This window comes from Danio rerio, chromosome 13, assembly GCF_052040795.2.
Source record: "Danio rerio strain M-AB ecotype USA chromosome 13, GRCz13ab, whole genome shotgun sequence".
Lineage (NCBI taxonomy): Eukaryota > Metazoa > Chordata > Actinopteri > Cypriniformes > Danionidae > Danio > Danio rerio.
The window spans coordinates 3,427,501-3,447,388 of NC_141033.1; the positions used below are offsets into that span (position 1 = coordinate 3,427,501).

Below are 19,888 nucleotides of genomic sequence, written 5' to 3' on the forward strand. Positions count from 1 at the left end.
CCGGTTCCTGCCTCAAAATGAGCGAGTTTGAGCCACTTGTACATCCAGGAAGTGTTCAGGAAAAGCAAAACAGCAGCGAAGAAACTCGACACAGAGGAACATTTACACCTTACTGCCAACCAGTGTTTCGGAAGTGTTAATGCAGACCAACAGAGACAGCGCGAAGAAGTATAAATGCACAGCTGCGCGTTGCATGCGCCGTGGGTCACGCCGGTCACTTGACGCAGAAGTATAAACCAGGCTTAAGCCAGGTCAGGAAAAGTAACTCAAAAGTAATATAACACATTACTTTCCATAAAAAGAAACTAGGTAGCGCAATTAGTTACTTTTTAGAAGGAGTAACTCAATATTGTAATGCACCACTCTCAAAAGTAACTTTCCCCAACACTGTATACTACTGCCATATTTCACTCAACTTGAGAAATCTGAGTTTTTAACTGCCTAAGAAAAGAGCAATTAAATAGACTTGAAAGCAAAGCCAACTCATATTAAGGTGCATGACAACACGCCGCATCCAGGTAGATGTACACAGCTGATCTAATAAAAGGGTATAATTGAATACCTTCCAGCATTACACATTTTCAAAACAAGAAAAAAAAAATGTTTTCCTGTTGATAAGCCCACACCTGCAAAACAAAATCTGCTGCAATTTATTCACTAGGAGGCATGTTGGGTGCCAGATCAAAAAAAAATATATATAATAAATAAATAAATCAGGGGTGACACGGTGGCTCAGTGGTTAGCACTGTCGTCTCACAGTAAGAATGTTTTCCCCGTGTTGGATTTCCTCCGGGTGCACAGTCTAAACACATAAGCTACAGTTTAGAAGAATCGACTGAACTATATTGGCCAGAGTGTGTGTGAATGAGTGTTCATGGGCGTTTCCCAGTACTAAGTTATAGCTGGAAGAACGCTGTGTAAAACATATGCTGGAAAAGTTGATGGTTCATTCCGCTGTGGTGTCCGATGATGAATAAAGGGACTAAGCCAAAGGAAAATGAATGAATAAATAAAAAGTCCAGGAGATTATATTAAGTGTGTAAAACCTTAGACGTGGCTCTTTTAACCTGTTAAAACACCTGTTCTGTTCTCAGAGACAGCAGAAGAGGATCTGACAGAAGACTGACACAAATCACTGCATTTCTGAATCCTGCAAGCACAATGTCTCACAGCTCAGTAATAAAATAGACACTTTAAAATCACATGTGGGTAGTTGACATTTAAGAATGAATTTTGTAGAGGGATTTAAACAGGTTCTTTTGGTGTATTGTAAAGTAAATATTACTTTTTTTAACTGTGGAAAGCATATTTTAAATAATAAATGCTATAAGTCTACACAAATAATTCATTCATTCAGTTTCTTTTTGGCTTAGTCCCTTTATTAATCAGGGGTCGCTACAGTGAAGTAAACCGCCAACTTATCCAGCATATGTTTTACGCAGCGGATGCCCTTCCAGCTGCATCCCAAAACTGGGAAATCGAATTGAGTTTTGGCATTGGTAGATCCTCAAAATCAAATGACTCGGACTCAAGGGCAAATAGCGGGGTATATGCCGAAGCATGCTAATAGGACTTTTAATTTGCCAGTAACCTGGGTTAAGCTCTTCCGTCGAATTGAATGCCAATGCAAAATCGGGTTTGTATAAGGTCTGTTTTCTTTAAAAATCAGCGATCTCCACTAGCTGAGTGATATCAGATTTAAAGTGGGTCTTAGATTGTACAAGAAGCCTGCATTCAATTACATTTCCCCCGCCATATCTTTATAATATGAGCATTTATTTTACCCCATTATATTCAATGGAGCTTCTGCGTTAGCCTGCCGATTCTGATGGGCGCGAGCGAGTAAACAGCTTTTTGTCTCGTTTTACGCTTGAGCAACCAAATAAAAGCTAAAGTTTATTTAACTGAATGTATTTTACTGATATTACAACATCGATGCTGTATAAGGAACCGTATAAAATGGAAAAAAGTTCACAATAACAATAAGTTCACAATAAGGTCACCGGAAATGTATCAGCATGGGAACAGAACTAGCTCGGCTAATACCCTATTGACTGTCTGTCTGTCTGTCTGTCTGTCTGTCAGTCTGTCAGTCTATATATATATAGATACACAGTTGAAGTCAGAATTATTACCCTACTTTAAATGTCATTTTGAGCTGTATAGAAGTGTCTTGATAATTCTAATAATTAAGGCTAATAATTCTGACTTCAAATGTATTTTACAGAAATAAAAATAAACATAAACTGCATGGATTTTTACATATTTTTTGATATGCTGTAATAAATTTGAACATACATTTTTCCTTATTTACCATTTACGTGTGCATAGACATTACATGAAACACGAAACAAGATCATGAATATTTACCTGAAAGTTTTAGTGAAGTCACTGAAAACTCATGGAATTTTAGTAATAAACATGTGTATGAACCTTGATATGTTTACCTCTATGGTAAGTCCCCATAAAAATGAAAAAAAAAAATAACACGCATGTGTGTTTGGAGTTATAAAATGTGCACATGATCTTACACTGTAAAAAGAAAAAGTTGAGTCAACTTAAAAATTTAAAGCAACCAGCTGCAAATAAATTTATGAGTCTATTAAGCTTTAATGGTGCTAAATATTTTTTTTAAGTTGACTGAAAAGGCTGGTTTAAATCAAGTATATTTTACGGAATAATTTGACAGATCTTCAACAACTGAAGCTAAATAAACTCAGAATTTCTTTGCAGCCAGTTGCTTTAAAATTCAACTTTTTATTTTTTACTACACTGTAAAAAGTGGAAACTTAAACAAATTACTTTGACTAAATTAATTAAGTTTGACAAACTTAATTTAGAACAGTTTTCAGTAATAAATTAAGTTAGTTATTTTAGGTGTAACATGTTTTGGTAATTGATTTATGGCAAGTATAAGTGTTGTTCACTTTCAGTAATGAGCAATACTTGTATTTGCCACAAAACAAAGTATTACTATTATATTAGGCATGATAAGGGAATTATGTACTGTAATAAAATCATTTTTACTATTATTATAATTATATTAACAATATATTATACTATATAATAAATAATATATATATATATATATATATATATATATATATATATATATATAAACGAAACAGTCTATATAAATATATATATATATATATATATATATATATATATATATATATATATATATATATATATATATATATATATAATAAAATTATTATACTAAAATTTGGAAAGGACTAACTTAATTTATTACTGAAAACTGTTACGTATAAATTAAGTTTTTCAAACTTTGTCAAACTTAATTCATTTCATTGTAACAAGTCAAAGTAATTTGTTTAGGTTATCACTTTTTACAGTGTAAACGCTCAAATGAACAAATCAAAATTGAAAGGCTCCTCAACTGAATTTAACTTTCATTGAACAAACAGTTCCAAGCATGCAGTTAAATAATAAGTAAATTCAACTCTGAACACAAAAATATGTCCACATAATTTACGATTTTAATCTGAGTTAACAATTTGTAAGTTGGATTTTTTACAGTTTAGTAAGCAACGTAGACAATCCGCATGACAAAAAGCATGCATATGACTCCAGAAGTCAAGCTAATCCATCACAAAATATTTCATAAAAATGTCACCAAAAATGTTGCATTTAAACTTATTAATAAATACAAAATGTGAGAAGGAAAAAATGCAATGTTCACGGGCTGGTGTTATGTCTTTAGTTGTGGAAACTTCAGGAATTATTAACTCTGTTTCACTGACTCACTAGAAGATAATGCACATCTGAGATGAACTCATCACCTTGAGTGTACAATTACTTTCGTCAGTTATTTCTAACTTACACCACCAGATTCATTCATGTCAGACAGATAGATTTTGGCATGCCTGAACACGCTGTAGCCTGGGATGAGAGTGAGTTCTCCTCACAGCTCAGTCAATATAAAAACAAGCTTACGTGACATGACTATTGGCACAGATATCGTTCCAATAGCGGGAGATGCTGTGCCTGCGGCTGGAGGCGTGCTGCTTGATTCCTCCTCATTCTGCCAGACAAACGCCAGTCAGTTCGCTCAAACCAAATCCCTGTCTCGTGGGGATCAGGCGAGCCCGAGACACTCAAAAAGACACAATCAATACGTCTTCTTCAGAGCCCGGCAGTCCGAAAGCAGACTCTAACGATTTATTTCAGATTCAACATTGATATCTTTTTTTTTCCACACATAATCTAGGAAGGCACAAGGAAGTGGAATGTGACGGGTCTGGAAATAACATGCGACACCTACTGTATAAAAATGACAAAAGACTTTAAAGTTGTGCAAACTTCTGCTGAAAGTTGAGAGAAGTTTATATATGAGCAATATCACACGAGTAGCAGAGCGATATGGCTGTATATCTGCACTGGTGGGAGGCATGCGTTAGTGTAACGGAGGCCAGCTAGTGTGTGCTGTGCAGGTAAATCTCACTCCTCTGACCTCTAAAGGTGACCTAGCGACAGACGCTAGAGGCCATGGTCTTTAGCCTCCTTGATAGAGCAAACGACTCCCATACGGAAGGTCGCCGGTTCGATCCCAGCTCGGAGCGGGTTGGGTGGCAGAGGACTGGTGGGGTCACATTGGTGCAGTGACCTGGATGGGAGTGAGGTTTAGGGGGGTGAATGTAATGGAGGCCAGCTAGTGTGTGCTGTGCAGGTAAACCTCACTCCTCTGACCTCTAAAGGTACTCTAGCGACAGACGCTAAAGGCCATTGTCTTTGGCCTCCTTGTTAGAGCAACCGACTGCCATGCGGAAGGTCGCCGGCTCAGAGCGGGTTGGGTGGCGAAGCACCGGCGGGGTTACATTGGCACAAGGCCACAGGAACTACTTTCCTCCGCCATTCATTCGCATCTGCAGCTGACGTCAGAACAGCAGAAGCCGTTACTAATTCACCGATGTCACTTTAGAGCTAGTGTTTGAATGACTATAGCGTAATGTCTAAAGTCATGACAAAACAGCTGATTTTGCTCACATTTTAAGATTATAAAGCTGAACGTGAAATGAAATGCCATCCGTCTACAGAGATATCTTCTTACAGTGTTATTCTACAGAATTTCTCTGTTGCAATCGGGATATCACAATAATTAGCCCCGAAAAAAAGCAACGAATTCACTAACAGACTGCTGTTGAGTTTGCGATAAGGAAAAACGCTAAACACATGCGGACTTTGCTTCTTTCTTTCTGCCAACACAACACACAGTCCTGATATGCGAGCAAATCTGTATAAATACAGCACTACAACTTATAAAAGAGAGAGGTCAACTTAGAGTGCATACCTGCCAACATGTCTATGAAAATCTGGGAGACCGGGGGGGGGTAGGGCTGCACGATATTGGAAAAAATTGACGTTGCGATATTTTTTTTTCCCTGCGATATATATATTGCAATATTTTTTTATATATATATACTTAAGATATACTTTTGCACGCATTACATACAGTATCACTGTTTTATCTGCTGCACCACTGACTGTAAAATTCTTCCACAAAGAACTAGAGCAAGTTTTTTTTTTTTTTTGGCTGGTGGAGGATCAAGAATGACTCAGCAGCAGCCACACTCATCTATTTGGGTGCCTAAAAGTTAATAAGTGACAGGCATAGATGTATATATCTATGAGTGACGGGAAGCTATGCTAAGGTTAACTAGCTTAGCATATATCTTGCTGTCTGCAAATGACAGTAATTTAAACGTACCATAAAACTCCTATGTCCATACAAGTGCATACAATTATCCCCGAGAAAAAGCAACACAATCACTACCAGACTGCTGTTGAGTTTGCGATAAGGAAAAACGCTAAACACTTGCGGACTTCGCTTCTTTCTTTCTGCCAACACAACACACATTCCTGATATGCGAGCAAATCTGTATAAATACAGCACTACAACATACAAAAGAGAGAGGTCAACTTAGAGTGCATACCTGCCAACATGTCTATGAAAATCTGGGAGACCCGGGGGGTAGGATGCAGCGGGTTTTGTGCGATCGGGTAATGTATCAAAGTTGGCAACCCGGGAGTGTTTACAGACTGTACCATAGAGGCGGGTGGGTGAAATTACGGGAGTTTTTCGGAAGGAATTAAAAACAGAATGGTTTCAGGAGATTGGTCTGAAATACGGGATACCCCCATGAAAAACAGGAGTGTTGGAAGGTAAGGTAGTTTACCAGTTTAATAATGATTTGACCAGCTATAGTTTGAAATCATCATAAGGGCTTATTATGCGGTTCTGTCGTCACCTTGTGGATAGAAAACGTCAACAGTCTTTGGTCTACTACACTACGGCAGGCTAATGGTCACCGACGAGCTCTCTCAGAAATTGTAAATATTTTAAAATAGGCACTATTCTTGCAAATAAACTGCACAGTTGCAATCTAAACAACTACATACTCAACTAAAAAAGCCTCAAAAGTACATTTTGTTTTCTAATAGCAGTAACATTTTTCAAACTGCAGAGTGTCTCTCTGCTTGTTGCTTGCTGTATGTGGGCGGAGTAATACACAAAGATGAAGGGTGAAGAGGCCTTTGTATGATGTTACTGGCAAAATATCACACACGGCTATCAACCAATCAGATTCAAGAATTAGACAGTTATATACACACACACAGACACACACACAAATATGAGCTCAAACCCTTTCAACTTGGAGGGTCTCCTTGCAAGCTCCCTCCACAGATTCTCAACTGGGTTTACATCGGGACTTTGGCTGGGCCACAGCAAACGTTGATGTTTTTTGTCTGTTAACCATTCTGCTTCACCAATTCTTCAGCCTGGCAGTCCAAAAGCAGACTCTAACGGTTTATTTCAGACAACAATCAAACTCTATACATGGGTTAAAGGCAAAAAAAGTTTTGTGTTCGAGCATCAAAATAAAAATACAAGAAGCATCATTGTCGAAAACAAATATTCTGAATCTTTTATTTACATTTGTTGAAAAAGTGTCATGTCCTAAATTATTCATACCCTTCTAAATAATTAATAAAAAGCATTTAAGGGCTATTAAATCAACACTTACTATTAATTGCTGACCAGCTTTTTAGCTTTTTTTTCAGTTAAATTCAGAATAGATTTTAAAGCATTATTACTTATCTCTAAATCACTAAATGGCCTAGGACCTCCATACATAACAGATATGCTCACTGAATACAAACCAAACAGATCACTCAGATCTTTAGGATCATATAAACTAGAAAATCCAAGAGTTCAGTTAAAGCGGGGAGAATCGGCTTTCAGCTACTGACAGCGCCACCTACTGCTGGAATCAGCTTCCAAAAATGATCCGATCTGCTCCAACATTAGGCACGTTCACATCAATTCTGAAAACACATCTGCTTAGCTGTGCCTTTACTGAATGAGCACTGTGCTACATCTGACAGATCACATTATTATATTTTTCTTTTCTTTATTCATTATTTTATAGCCCATTTTAATCTGATTTTATTCATTTTTATTATTTGGTTTTATTTCTTTACACTTGTCTCTTTTTTTCCTGCTTTTGTAAAGCACTTTGAATTGCCACCGTATATAAATAAACTTGCCTTGCCTTAAAGAATATAAAGGCTAACATTTATTTATGACATTTACATGGGGTCTAAAGCAAACACTTAATATTGTATGCTCCTATTTTAGCCATTTCTTGGACTGTTCATCTTATTTCCATATACAAGTTAGCCTCAAATAAACATTGAGTGTAAAAAAAAAAAAAACGTTTGACAACTAGTCTGACAAAAAATCCCTTATTATTAGCCTATTATTAGTCTTAGTAGTAGTAGTAGTAGTAGTAGTATTAACTTAAAATGTTTAAGGTTCATCCCTTTTAGCTGTGAATTCCAACATTTCTCGTGTATTTTCATGTAAATTTACTCTGAGAATCACTATTTTAAATTACATATATGGACATATGTCTTACTGAGCTATCATATTGTCATGCTTCTAAAGAAGGGCGCTTAATGTAGATCCCTCGGTGAGCTGTCATGTGAAAGTACAAGGTGCAATGTCAAATGACGCTAGAAAAGCTTTATAAAAGCAGTTCCGACGTGAAATAAAGACAGAATTAAAGTAGCCAACAGACAGCAGCGAGTTGCTGAAAATAAGTAAAGTCTTACCGATCATGCTGTCATCTGTTAAGTCGCAGATTCGCTCTGTGTGACTTTGGTGTTTGTTGACATGTCGCGTGCTCGCTCAGTGCCTAAGCCGCGAGTGATCATGGGAAATGGAGTCCCAGAGCCCATACTCTGCAGGCTTATTAAAATAGTTAAAGTATAAGATGGAGAATGATACATTTTCTGAATTTATTTTAATTTATTGCAGCTGCAACAGGTATAGTTTCAATTAAAAAGGGGCTGGTAGGATGACAGAACTAAAGACGTGATACATGAGAAACTACATTTCCTAGGTCGGGAAACGTCACAGGAAGTTATTGTTTGCAGAGGAGGAGGACCAGCGTGTTTTGCGCACGTGGGTTGAGATTACAGTACAAGTGTCAGAGCAATCCTTATTAAGATATATAGTTTATTCCATTAAGTTTTCTTCAGTTTGATAGGGATGATCAGACCGAGTGAATCAGGTAAATTGCTGTTCAAAATTAATAATATAGCTCATAACGTAATTATTAATAAAATAATTATTATTATTAATCGATTAATTAATTGTTAAATTACAACGTAGTGAAAAACTTCTAAAATCGTTTATTCACCTTAAACTAAATTAGCTATTTTAATTTCTTGAATAAGTTTTCCAATTTTTTGCTCCAGTTATACCAATATGAACTGGTAAACCAGTATTGCAATTGGTAGTTGATATTGATTATATTTTATTTAATATATTTTTAACAAAGTAAAGCTGACATAATTTATAAACATATATTATCCATAAGTTACATAAAAAAATGTTAGAGCATTATTTATTTACTGAAATAATTTAATATTTTCCCAGCAAGATTCATTCATTTTTCTTCGGCTCAGTCCTTTTCATTGGGGGTCGCTATCGCCACAGTCAGGTACAAGTGGCAGAAATGAGTTTCCTTCGCAGGGTGGCAGGGCACACCCTTATAGATAGGGTTAGGAGCTCTATCACCCGGAAGGAGCTCGGAGTACAGCCGCTGCTTCTCCACATGGAGAGAAGTCAGCTCTAGTGGCTCGGGCATCTGTTTTGGATGCCTCCTGGACGCCTACCTAAGGAGGTCTCCCAGGCATGTCCCACCGGGAGGAGGCCTCAGGGAATACCCAGGACACGCTGGAGGGACTATATCTCTCGGCTGGCCTGGGAATGCCTCGGGATTCCCCCGGAGGAGCTGGAGGCAGTGTCTGGGGAGAGGGAAATCTGGAGTTCTCTCCTAAGACTGCTGCCCCAGGATAAGCGGATGAAAATGATGATTAGTTTATGTAAGTTTATTATTTTGTCATTTTAAGTAACTATGGCCAGTAATTTGAATTCCATGGAGCCTTAAAGCCAAAATAATGTGACGTGAGTCACGTGACATAACTGAACGGTAACTGACATTTAAATCTTTGATGCCATATCATCGTACAGAGCGGGAGAGACGGAAGAGAAAGCAGGCGTCATTGTCATTGTCGCAAAATATTAAACATATGTTCAAAAAGACTGTCAAACAAGGTAAGGCTAATGTTACTTCCTAACAAATGAGAATCTGTCCCTAATCATCAGGTTCTAGGCTAACTTGCCGCATTAGTCGGGGCGTCCTGTATATTGGGCATTATTGATTGTGTATTTGACCTCCCTTTTTTTGTTTTTTGACTGCTATGCTATTAAAATTTTGGAAAATAACTGTCAGGAAACAGACCCGGCGGCGCAGTAGGTAGTGCTGTCGCCTCACAGCAAGAAGGTCGCTGGTTCAAGCCTCGACTGGGTCAGTTGGGGTTTCTGTGTGGAGTTTGCATGTTCTTCTTACGTTCGCATGGGTTTCCATTCGGGTGCTCTGGTTTCCTCCATAGTCCAAACACATGTGGTACAGGTGAATTGAGTAGGCTAAATTGTCCGTAGTGTATTTGTGTGAATAAGTGTGTATGGATGTTTCCCAGAGATGGGTTGCAGCTACGTAAAACATGTGCTGGATAAGTTGGTGGTTCATTTCGCTGTGGTGACCCTAGATTAATAAAGGGACTAAGCTGAAAAGAAAATGAATGAATGAACTGTTTAAAGAAGGCTTTAAAACCAAATGGAGTTATCAGTCAGTGTCAGTGTTTTTGAGGCTGTTTAAACCTGCTAACTTCATTCGTTTTATTCTGATCGGATATAAATAATAGTATAATAGTTACCAATATTGTGCATATTGATTATCACAACATATTGCATTATTGAATATCGCTATATGTCTACCTAAAAAAATAAATAATAATACATTCGCACATGATCTTAGTTAATAACTTGACAAAACAGTATTTTTTTTGTACTGAAACAGTATGCACATGATTCCAGAAGACAAGCTAATCCAGCACAAACTATTTCATAAAATGTCACCAAAATGTTGTGTTTAAGCTTCTTAATCAAATACAAAATGTGGGGAAAAAATGCAAAAAAGGTCTACTTTTAGAGAAAAAGACCCCCCCCCTCCCGCACACACACTTTCACTAGCCTGGCTACATGCCTGTTATTATTATTCATTTGTTTTAAGATAAAACAGTGAACCTGAATTATTACAATATTATGATGTAAAATTATGTTTTATTAATTTTTTTATCAGTGATATGTTATAAAGCAGTAATAATTTCATTTATCGCAATCAATTTGGGTAAAATATATCGCACAGCAAAAAATAGAAAAAATAGATATCGTGACAGCCCTAGTTAAAGGTTCATTCCACTGTGGCGACCCCTGATAAATGAGCACTGAGCCAAAGGAAAATGAATGAAGGAATGGTTCAGTGGTTTGTCTATCCTATATAAACATTTGGAGGTCCTCATGTTGCTACATTCACTAGTGTCAGCCTATAAGTTGAACGTGCGGCTTTTTCTTTAGTTGTTTTTTAATTTAAAGTCATATTTTGATTTGCACTGTCAATGCATTATTCAGTTCAAAGACAGAACCGTTTAACTCTTACAAACAGGATTTGGTCCGTCCCAGAATTGCTTGCCCTGTTTGAAGATCTATCGCGTGGAGATGTTTGTTGTGTACGCTTTAATAAATGCAAGAACCTGTTAAATCTGGAAGAGCAGAAAATGATTTAAACCTCATTAATATTCAAATTGAAAAGGCATCGATGTTATGTTTTCTACATCTCTACAAATATGATGTGGCATATAACAACTGAACTCGCACGGTAAAATGACTGACTAAACAGGATTCAATTTGCATATTAATGAGCTAGATGACAGATTATAATATTTTGCTTTTCCCCCTCGAGGGACAGACTCCTTTTTAGATGTTTATTTTTTTTTTCTAGGATTGCTTTAAAGGAAGAAAAAATGAGCAAACAAACAGACAGAGAATGTAAAGAACAATAGAAGTTAATTTGATCATGTGTTCATCAGGTAAACATTTTAGTCCCGTGTGAGATAGAAAACAGTGGCGCTGTGAAAACAATCATGCGTCTTTTTGTTTTGTAGCCTGTTACATGCCAATGATTATTACTGCCTTCGGGTCCTGTCAGATTAATTGTATTTATAATTCTCACTGTATAATTTGAACACATTTGTTTACTGTCGATTAAGCTAAAAGTTTCAGAATCTACCTAAAGTTATACTTATTTATGGCCGGTTTTCCGGTACAGTAAGGCAGTGGTTCTCAAAGTGGGGGTCGCGGAACAATGAAGGGGGGTTATTAGGCCATAAGAATTACCATATTTTATCCATAACCAACTGAAGAGAAACAAACAGTGGTTTATAGTTACTATAGTAGCTTATTTACTTGTTCTATTGGATTGCGACCCCTGGGGTAAATACATTATATTAAAGACAGCAATAGCTTCAGATGCAGCAGATTGATTTTATAACACCAGGTTAAACTTTCTGGCCCATTTACAGCACTGAAATACATAAACGAAGAATAGACTTTGGTCTATTGGAGTGTGTGTTCGCCATTGCATGCAAGTTTTCTGTATTTATAACCACCTCAGAGGATATTGGGGGTCGCGAGTCACTGGCATTGTTATTTTAGGGGTCGCGTGCTGAAAAGTTTGGGAACCCCTGCAGTAAGGTACGGTACGGGTCCGTAGGGGTCCCCCTTATCAGGCTTGCACTTCCACTGCCAAAAGGATACCAATGCGAGCTCTCGGGAGAAAGTGAAACTGCTTGCACTTTTAGACGGGCTCAACAACAGGACACGGCAGATTTTGTTCTTCTTGGCTTTGTGGCTGTTCATCAAGACAACGACAAGGTTTGTTTAAGCTTGGGTCGACCATGGCTCGTTATTATATGTTTATATTATTATGGTGTAATGTCTCAGCTGTCTATTTAAAAATGGCGCATCCTTTGTTTTCGTTTTCATGCTTGGTCAAAAGCTAGTGACGAATCTCTGCACGTGTAGCTTCGCCTTTTTGTACACTTTTGTAATGCTAGGTACCCTTTGCAAAGGATACTCAAAAAGTGATATGGTACAGTTCGCTTTCAGGTACTCTTTTAAACCACACTACACATACATGTTTTTGCATGTGTACTTGCGGCAAATATGACAGGAGGTTAATATATACTGCCTTATGGATTTCCAATATCCTACTGTACTAAATAAACCAGATTTAACATCCACAAACTGGGATGTGTGTTTGAAGCATCCTTGTACTGACACTGTCTGGCTGTGCTGATTCCAGGGGTTATGAATTACATTTTGATTTTACTCGTTCATTCATTCATTCATTTTCTTGTCTGCTTTGTCCCTTTATAAATCCGAGGTCGCCACAGTGGAATGAACCGCTAACTTCTCCAGCAAGTTTTTACACAGCAGATGCCCTTCCAGCTTAACCCATCTCTGGGAAACATCCACACATACATTCACACACACACACACACACTCATTCACTACGGACAATTTAGCTAACTTAATTCACCTGTACTACATGTCTTTGGACTGTGGGGGAAACCAGAGCACCTGGAGGAAATCCACACGAACGCAGGGAGAACATGCAAACTCCACACAGAAACGCCAATTGAGCCGAGGCTCGAACCAGCGACCTTCTTGATTTTACTGTCTATTACAAACATGCACTATTTTAAAAATGTTATACTTGTAAAACTCAAGAGTTGGAACAGATCTTTTTATCCCAGTTTCTTAGCAGATCCTGTTCTGTGGACATTTTTACTATGAAGGCATGTTCATACACAGCTGTCAATCAATTTGGTGGGAGGGGAAAACCACATTCCTACGTCATGACGCGGTATGCGTCAAAATCTTTGCGATTTGGGTCGTGCTTTAACATCAGCTAATTAATAAAAGACACTTCATGAGTTTATATACCTCCAATGTGTGGACACATTATACTTACACACGGTTCTGTCTAAACAGCTTCCAAAAGTTGATTTTGCATCATAGGCACCCTTTAAATAAATAAATATATCTAACTTTTTCCATCAGCAAGTGAAAAAAGAAAAAAACTACTTTTATATATATATATTTTTTATTTTAAACTGAACACTATAACAAGCACAGCATGACATAATTGTGATTTTCAAGCAACAAACAGGAAGTTCTCAGAAAAAAATTAAATAATGCAGTATTTTTCAGGTTCCTGTGTTAAATGCTTAACAGTCTCGTTCGAATATGAAGGCATTTCTTCTAAATGTTGGCTATGTTGGGAACAAGTGCCCTTCTCAGAACTGTCATTTGCCTGTCTGTCAACTTAAAAGGTGAAAAATTCGCACAATGAGGCTGGAGGGCAGGATGTAGTTTTGCATTGTCAAATGTCATTTTATTTTTTGCAATTACACAGTTCAGGAAAGGAGAAAAAAAGACGTGACAATAGCAGAAACGTTTCCTTGTGTGTTCTTAAAATGAGAGGATTTTTACCTTTTATTGCCCTTTTAGGCATGATTTTTCACACCTAACAGTAGCTTGTGTTCTCATACTGACACTACACTGTAAAAAACGATCTGTAAATTAGCATTTTTCCCAATTTTGTGATTCATCTATTTACATTCCTCCATTTATTTATGCTTTTGAATCGCATTTGGAGACCTTGATCTTTCTTCTGACAACTTTTAACCTTAAAAAGTTTGAAAAAAGTGACTTTTATTAGCATTTTTTATAGTTTAAAGTGCTTTTAAAAATGTTTAGTAGCAGGCTCATTCTAAAAATGTACCACTATATACATTTCTGGAGAGCGCCAAATATGTCCCAAAAGGTACTTTTTTTTTTTTTTTTTGCGTTTTTTGTTTTCTCGAATACACCTGAGGCTGCTGTGCTTTTTGAGATCTCAAATTTCTTTCGCGATTAGATATGGAACGATAACCATTTTCAAGCTATACTGTGGTTTGGAAAAGTCAAAGATCTAAAACCGCCAATTTTTTTTTTTGCTATACCGTTCCTTAGGTATGTCTAAGAATTTTTATTTATGTTTTTTGTTTTTTTTAGGACAACAGTAACTTCAGCAGAAAAGATCTCTAAAGATTTAGTTTGAAATTGTACTGAAATCTGTGTTTCTGAAACAAACAAAAACAACAGAATAATTGATTCAATGATTTATTTAAATGATTAAATAAACGAAATGTTGTCATACGGGCCAGCAGTGTCCCTGCATATGGAAGGTTTAGCTGGTAAGCCTAAAAATGAAAGGCATATCGTTTGTTTTAAAGACGAAATGGAGTCATACGTACTTCTGGCTACATAATTCGTGATCTCCAGAAATGTATATAGGGCTACGTTTTCTGAATGAGCCTATGCGGGCTATATTGTCTGGGTTGGTGTTGCAAATTATCCAACAAAAACCTTGTAATAAATTGCCAGTATTTTCAGATATTTTACAGACTTATTTTTCTATATACTATTTCTTATACATGATGTTATTTCAAACTACTAAAATGTCACTTTGTTAAACTGTAGGGTTGAATTTTTAAAATCAAAAGTCGACAGAGCAGAGATCAGTGCAACTGTAAATTGTGAGTTAAAACTGTAACTGTTAATTAAAATATATTTTACAATGTACCATATAAAACAGATTAGATATTTATTGCCTAAGCTTACCCGAGCTTGCAGAATTTGTTTCTGTCACTTTCACGCAGTGTCACCATAGAACAGCACATGAACTTATTACAGGGACAATTCCCCTGGAGCAACCTGGGGTTAAGTGCCTTTCTCAAGGGCACAATGGTGATGGCTTATGGCTCACTCAATGCTGGGATTGAAGCTGCTTTAACCACTACTACACACCACATACACACTCAGGTCTACCGGAAGACCTTTAATCAAGATTCGCTTACACTGTAATGGCACTTTAACACTAGAGCCCCTATTCCATGAGACCATGTGAGATGATCAAGTAGATGATCTCTCTGACTTACCATGAGGAAGATTCTTTTGGAGCTCACCGATCGATCGAAGGCAGCCAAATGTGCATTGTTGGAGATTTCTGTTAAATAATGAAAACACAGGAACTGACCAAGTAAAAGCTCTCATTTTAAAGCACTACCAGCTTAAGTTCCTCTGGTTTCAGGTACTGCAAGAGAGAAGTATGCAGAAAATCAATGACTGGAGGAATAGTAAGTTTGGGATAAAGTACACCCAGGAGGTTGTTATCAGAAAAAAAATTCTGACAGGTTTATCTGCAGCCCAACTCAAAGCAGAGCACTGTTGTATAACACTAAAGGGCTTTATTCTGTAAAAACAATCAACCTTGATGTACATATCCCACTTATTACACAAGGACTTGCCACAAAACATAAAAAAATTGAGAGAAAAAATTTGTTGTGAGTTGTAGTAATTCTTTAATTAAATGCAAAGCTGACGGAAACAAAAAACAGCTGATGGAGTATACACTAACCTGCACATTATTCAGCCACAAGATGGCGCCAAACAGTCAAAAACGCAAAGCTGACAGATGAAAACAGCTGATGGAGTATACACTAACCTGCACATTGTTCAGACACAAGATGGCGCCAAACAGTCAAAAAACGCATAGCTGACAGAACCAAAAACAGCTAATGGAGTTTAAACTAACCTGTGCATTATTCATTAAGAAGATGGCTCTAAAAATTAAAGACTGCAAAGCTGATAGAAACAAAAACCTGTGCCTTATTCACTCAGAAGATGGCGCCAAACAGTCAAAACTGCAGAGCTTACAGAACTGAAAACAGCTGATGGAGTATACACTAACCTGCAATTTATTCAGTCACAAGATGGCGCCAAACAGTTAAAAACACAAAGCTGACTAAAACAAAAACAGCTGATGGAGTATACACTAACCTGCGCATTATTCATTAAGACGATGGCTCCGAAAAGTCAAAGAACGCAAAGCTGACAGAAACAAAAACCTGTGCGTTATTCAAGATGGCGCCAAACAGTCAAAACTGCAGAGCTGCCAGAACTAAAAACAGCTGATGGAGTATACACTAACCTGCACATTATTCAGTCACAAGATGGCGTCAAACAATCAAAACGTAAAGCTGACAGATACGAAAACAGCTGATGACGTATGGGACGTATTTGGTGATCTCCAGAAATGTATACAGGGGAATGTATCAATGATAAGCCTTGGTTGAAAAAGCTAGAAGTTAATACTATGAATTGTGGCCTAAACTAAAGTGTTTCCGGAATATTTTCTTTTGTGTTCGTTGGAAAATAAAACTGAGACAGGTTATAAGGATGATTAATTTTTAGGTGAACTATCCCTTTAATGCTTTCTACCAAGAAAGGTCTATGACACTTGGAGAAAATAATCTGGTTCATCTTAATGACAGTTGCTCAGCTGACACAGGGCCCGAAGAGGAACCCGTAATTTCTCTATCAGTCAATTTCCATCGATGACAAACCTAAAAACACTGCACTTCTTCTGAGCCTTGTTTGTGGCGCACTTTGGCAGCAGGGTGACAGTGTTCTTCAGCTGTTCTCTGCAATTACATTGGCAAACAGCAAGATCTGTCCACTTTTCCACTCGGCTGGGGGTGTTACCTGCTCAGAACAGGTTGTTTCCACTGACTTTGGTGTTTTTTCTGCATGAGTTGGCCCACTAACGTCATAGTTCAATTCAATTCAAGTTATATCAACAAGTTTATCAACAATAATTATTTTTTTTCAAAGCAGCTTTACAAATGATGCACCCGATTGCATTACAATTAAATTAAGTTAAAGTAACAAACACATACAAGTTATTATATATAAACATAGTTAACCTACAGTTTTACAGCATATAGGTGATGTCTATGTGTACATGTTTAATGAAGTGTATTTAAGTGTATGTGTTGTTCTTGAAGTCCTCGATGGTTGGCGTCGTCTCTTCATCTCTTCCTATGTGCTGTTTTTGAAGTCTTCGATAGTTGGCATCATCTTTTCTCAGGGCTTGAATCCCATCCCATCAACCTCTGGAGGCCTCGGAATGGGTAACCCCAGTTGGAAATAGAGAACAAAGAAAATAATTAACAGAGCTGCTGTTTATAATGTATTTGAACAAGAGATATTAAATGTCAATGCGAAAATGAAGTGTTATAAATGAAGATAGGAGTTATATAAACAAGATGTAACAATTATATAAAGCAAAGTAGTATTTATATACAAAATGTCTGGTGCATTAAGACAGGAGGAGTATGTCCTAGAGGTGGTTTGTCAAGCCCACTTACCAGCATGGAGCACACTCATGCATCCTACAGTTATGTAATGCATTATGTTTATGCTTTACTAAAACGAGAGGTCTTTAGCTTAGTTTTGAACTGAGAAAGTTTGTCTGAGCCATGGAGTTTGTTAGGAGCCATAAATAAGAAGGTTTGACCTCCTTTAGTAGACTTTGCTATTCTAGGTACTAACAGAACCGTAATGCTGTGCACTGGTTCTGGAAAAAAATATTTGGGTACTTGGGTTAAAAAAAAGAAAAAAAAAAGAAATTAACAAGTCTTCACACAGTCTTCTGTGAGGTCCGGGTTGAGGGATAGGGTTGGGGTTAAGCAATAGATAGTTTTTACTGTATAAAAACAAACTAAATCAATGAAATGCTCCTACAATTGTCAAAACAGTATGTATCCACAACATTGGATCTATGCTGGCCTTTAAAAAACAAACTCGTTAAAAGTACTTGTTTTTGAAAATGTTATCATTATCGCCTTTGTGAAATCATTGACATCCAATGCATTCATATTATGTGGTCAGTCTAGAGCAGGGCTGTCAAACTCAATTCCTAGAGGGCCGCAGATCTGCAGAGTTTAGTTCCAACACACCTATCTGTAGGTATGAAACAAGCCTGAAGCACTGAATTAGTTTGATCAGGTTTGTTTAATTAGGGTTAAAACTAAACTGTGCAGAGGTTTTTATACTCTGAAGGATTTAATTGCTGGTCAAAGTTAAATAAGTTTAAATAAGAAATGTACAGAGAATATATATTTCCAATGATTTCATTTGACCATATTTAGACTTCAATGGCTATAATACACCAAAAAACGTAAGTGTATATATAAATATGTTGCAACCCAGTGTCACACAACCAGCGATCGCTTTCCAGAGATCGCTGGTTCTCACACAAACTTCAAGACTACTACCGCATTTCCCAGGACTACATTTTCATACATGCACTGCTCCCAGACACCCATGCTCATTCATCTAGCTTGATTGCACACACCAGCTGAACCTTGTCATAGTCTGATATCACACCACTTATAAGCCACTCATGAACCCTTCCATTTTGCAGAGTCTTGTTTTCCCAGTGTGACATTACAACGCGTTTCTCCTTGTCTTGTTTTCTCCGTGTTTAGACCCTAGCCTTGTTTACCCTTGTTCTCCAGTTTAGCTGCCTGCCTTTTGACCTGTTGCCTGTTTATACCAACTACGATTCTGGACTGCCTTAACATACCCGTTTGCACCTGTATGACCACTGCTTGCCTGACGCTAAATAAACCTGCATATTGGATCTTACCTTCTGTTGTATCTGTCACTCTACCCCATCGTTACGCCCAGGCTTATTCTGAAAACATACCTCTGTATACATTTCTGGAGACCATCAAACACGTCTTAGGAGGTATGTTTTTTGCAGTTTTTGTTTTCGCCAATCCACGAGAGGCTGCTGTTTATGCTTTTTGAGATCTCAAATTTCTCTTGCAAGTGCCATTCACACCTGCTCTTATCTCGTAAATCCACCAGAGGCCGATGTCAACTGACTCTTTGACTGACTGACTGACTGACCGATTGACTGACTTACCCTCCCCCTTCCCTAAACCCAACCAATAGTATTTTAAAAAACACGGATTGACATGCCCACCCATTTCCCTAAACCAAACCAAAAAATGTATAAAGCAATTCAGAAAAAGAAAAGGTTTTTCTTACCCACTTTCTGGAGCGATTCTTCACCAGACTCAAACCCCATCGTCGTAGTCAACTCCTCTCTGCGTCTCAAGTCCACCGACGTACTTGGTGAGCTAACAAGACAAACTGATAACAGCCGGAAAGCCATCTATATGGAGGTAACCAGTCAGCTTTTAAGCGTGAAAAGGAACAGCGTCACACCACCCCGTAGCATTTATTTAAAAGACGAAATGCAGCCATTTGTAGTTCTGGCTACATAATTTGCAATCTCCTGAAATGTATATTGGGCTACGTTTTCAGATGTAGATTTTTTGGTTACAGTTGTAAGTTGCAGACTGGAATCAAAAAGGGGGAAACGTTTTATGAGGGTGCCTGCTTAATAAACAAGTATATCTTGGTGGTTGTCCCATGGCATTACTAAAATAGTAGATACTTTTACACTACATTTTTGTCTAATAGTACTTTTAC

General features: G+C 37.4%; 1 protein-coding gene and 1 long non-coding RNA gene across 8 annotated transcripts in view; one reads left to right on the forward strand and one right to left on the reverse strand.

Moving 5' to 3' along the window:
- Positions 1 to 8,220, reverse strand: part of prkn (parkin RBR E3 ubiquitin protein ligase) — a 175,107-nt gene extending 166,887 nt beyond the window's left edge. For all 7 annotated transcript variants that reach the window (XR_015505125.1, XM_087277904.1, NM_001423707.3 and 4 more), the window contains 1 exon segment: positions 8,140 to 8,220. Coding sequence is in view for 3 of the 7 variants with exons in the window: in XM_087277904.1 (XP_087134030.1) it covers positions 8,140 to 8,146 (7 nt within the window). In the remaining 4 variants the exon portion in view is untranslated.
- The window catches only part of LOC147840968 (uncharacterized), a 177,034-nt gene that overhangs the window by 54,539 nt on the left and 102,607 nt on the right, over positions 1 to 19,888 (forward strand). The window lies entirely within an intron of this gene.